The sequence below is a fragment of the Pleurodeles waltl genome, chromosome 8, assembly GCF_031143425.1.
Source record: "Pleurodeles waltl isolate 20211129_DDA chromosome 8, aPleWal1.hap1.20221129, whole genome shotgun sequence".
Classification (NCBI taxonomy): domain Eukaryota; kingdom Metazoa; phylum Chordata; class Amphibia; order Caudata; family Salamandridae; genus Pleurodeles; species Pleurodeles waltl.
The window spans coordinates 157,858,457-157,859,947 of record NC_090447.1 but is presented as its reverse complement, the minus strand read 5'-3'; the positions used below and the strand labels follow the sequence as shown (position 1 = coordinate 157,859,947).

The 1,491-nt window shown below is 51.1% G+C and overlaps 1 protein-coding gene across 1 annotated transcript; it reads left to right on the top strand.

Moving 5' to 3' along the window:
* The first annotated feature begins 483 nt into the window (after positions 1 to 483).
* Positions 484 to 987, top strand: LOC138249502 (uncharacterized). Its single transcript, XM_069203456.1, has one exon. It carries the CDS (start codon positions 484 to 486, stop codon positions 985 to 987), a length of 504 nt encoding a protein of 167 aa, XP_069059557.1.
* The last annotated feature ends 504 nt before the right edge of the window (positions 988 to 1,491 follow it).

Genomic DNA, 1,491 nt, shown 5'->3' with positions numbered 1-1,491 from the left:
GTATGTCCATGATATTGACATGGGAGACAATCCCCCTGTAAAGAATACAATTAACAGGTTGTCAGACAGGGTGAAGGCCAGCATCCAGGATGAAGTTGCCAAGATGCTGGCTCTAGGGGTAATTGAGAAATTCAGCAGTCCCTGGTCCAGCCCTGTGGTGCTGGTACCAAAGGCTGCCCCACCTGGTGCCAAGGCAGAACTTAGGTTCTGTGTGGATTACCGGGGTCTCAATTCAGTCACTAAAACTGACGCTGACCCCATCCCTCGAGCTGATGAGCTCATAGACAGGCTAGGCGCTGCCAAATTCCTCATACGTTTGACCTCATATCAGGGTACTGGCAGATCGCCTTGCCTGAGGGTGCCAAAGAGAGGTCTGCTCTTTCCACTCCTGAGGGGCTTTACCAGTTCAGGGTGAAGCCCTTTGGTTTGAAAAATGACCCGCTACCTTCAAGTGGTTGGCTAACGGGGTCAAGGCTGGTAAGAATGCGTTCTGCGCCACCTATCTGGACGACATTGCAGTCTACAGTTCCAGCCGGGAAGAACGCCTGCTCCACCTCCAAGATGGTGCTCCAAGCCCTACAACAGACAGGCCTGACAGTCAAGGCCAGTAAGTGCCAGATTGGGCAGTGTTGCATGGTGTACTTGGGACACCTAGTAGGTGGTGGCAAGGTGCAGCCTCTTCAGGCCAAGATTGAAACAATCACAGCCTGGCAACCACCTAGAACCCAAATAGAGGTGAGAGACTTCCTAGGCCTCACTGGGTACTACCATAGGTTTGTTAAGGGTTATTGCACCTTGGTGTCCCCTTTAACAGAACTAATTTCCAAAAAGCAACCTAGGTTGATGATCTGGACAGAGGCTTGTCAGAAAGCCTTTGACTCCTTAAAGGAAGCCATCTGCACGGCGCTCAGGACCCCTGACTACTCCAAAGAGTTCATTGTGCAGACAGATGCTTCAGAACGTGGCATAGGGGAGGATCTAGCATAACTGAATGAAGAGGGCCTAGACCAACCAGTGCCCTTTATTAACAGAAGGCTATTATCACAGGAACAGAAGTGGAGAAGCATTTGCTGTGATCTGTGCACAGAGAAAGCTACGACCATACCCGTTTGGGACTCACGTCCGGTTCAGACAGACCATAGGCTCCTCAAATGGCTCATGCAGACGAGGGGTGAAATCCTAAACTCTTGAGGTGGTCTATCTCCCTACAGAGACTGGACTTTACGGTGGAGCATCGCCTGGAACTGACCACGCCAAATCTGATTATCTCTCCAGATTCTTCTGCCTTGGTGATGAGAGCTCCCAAGGGGTTGGGTACCTCTCCCCACTTTCAGCAGGGGGGACACATGTTAGACCTGACAGCCTTAGGGTAGTCACCCCCAAGTTTTTGCTTGCCTCCCTCCTCTTTTCTGACACTGTTTTTGCTGGTTTTAGGACCCTGCGCACTTTACCACTGCTAACCAGTGCTAAAGCGCATATGCTCTCTCCCTT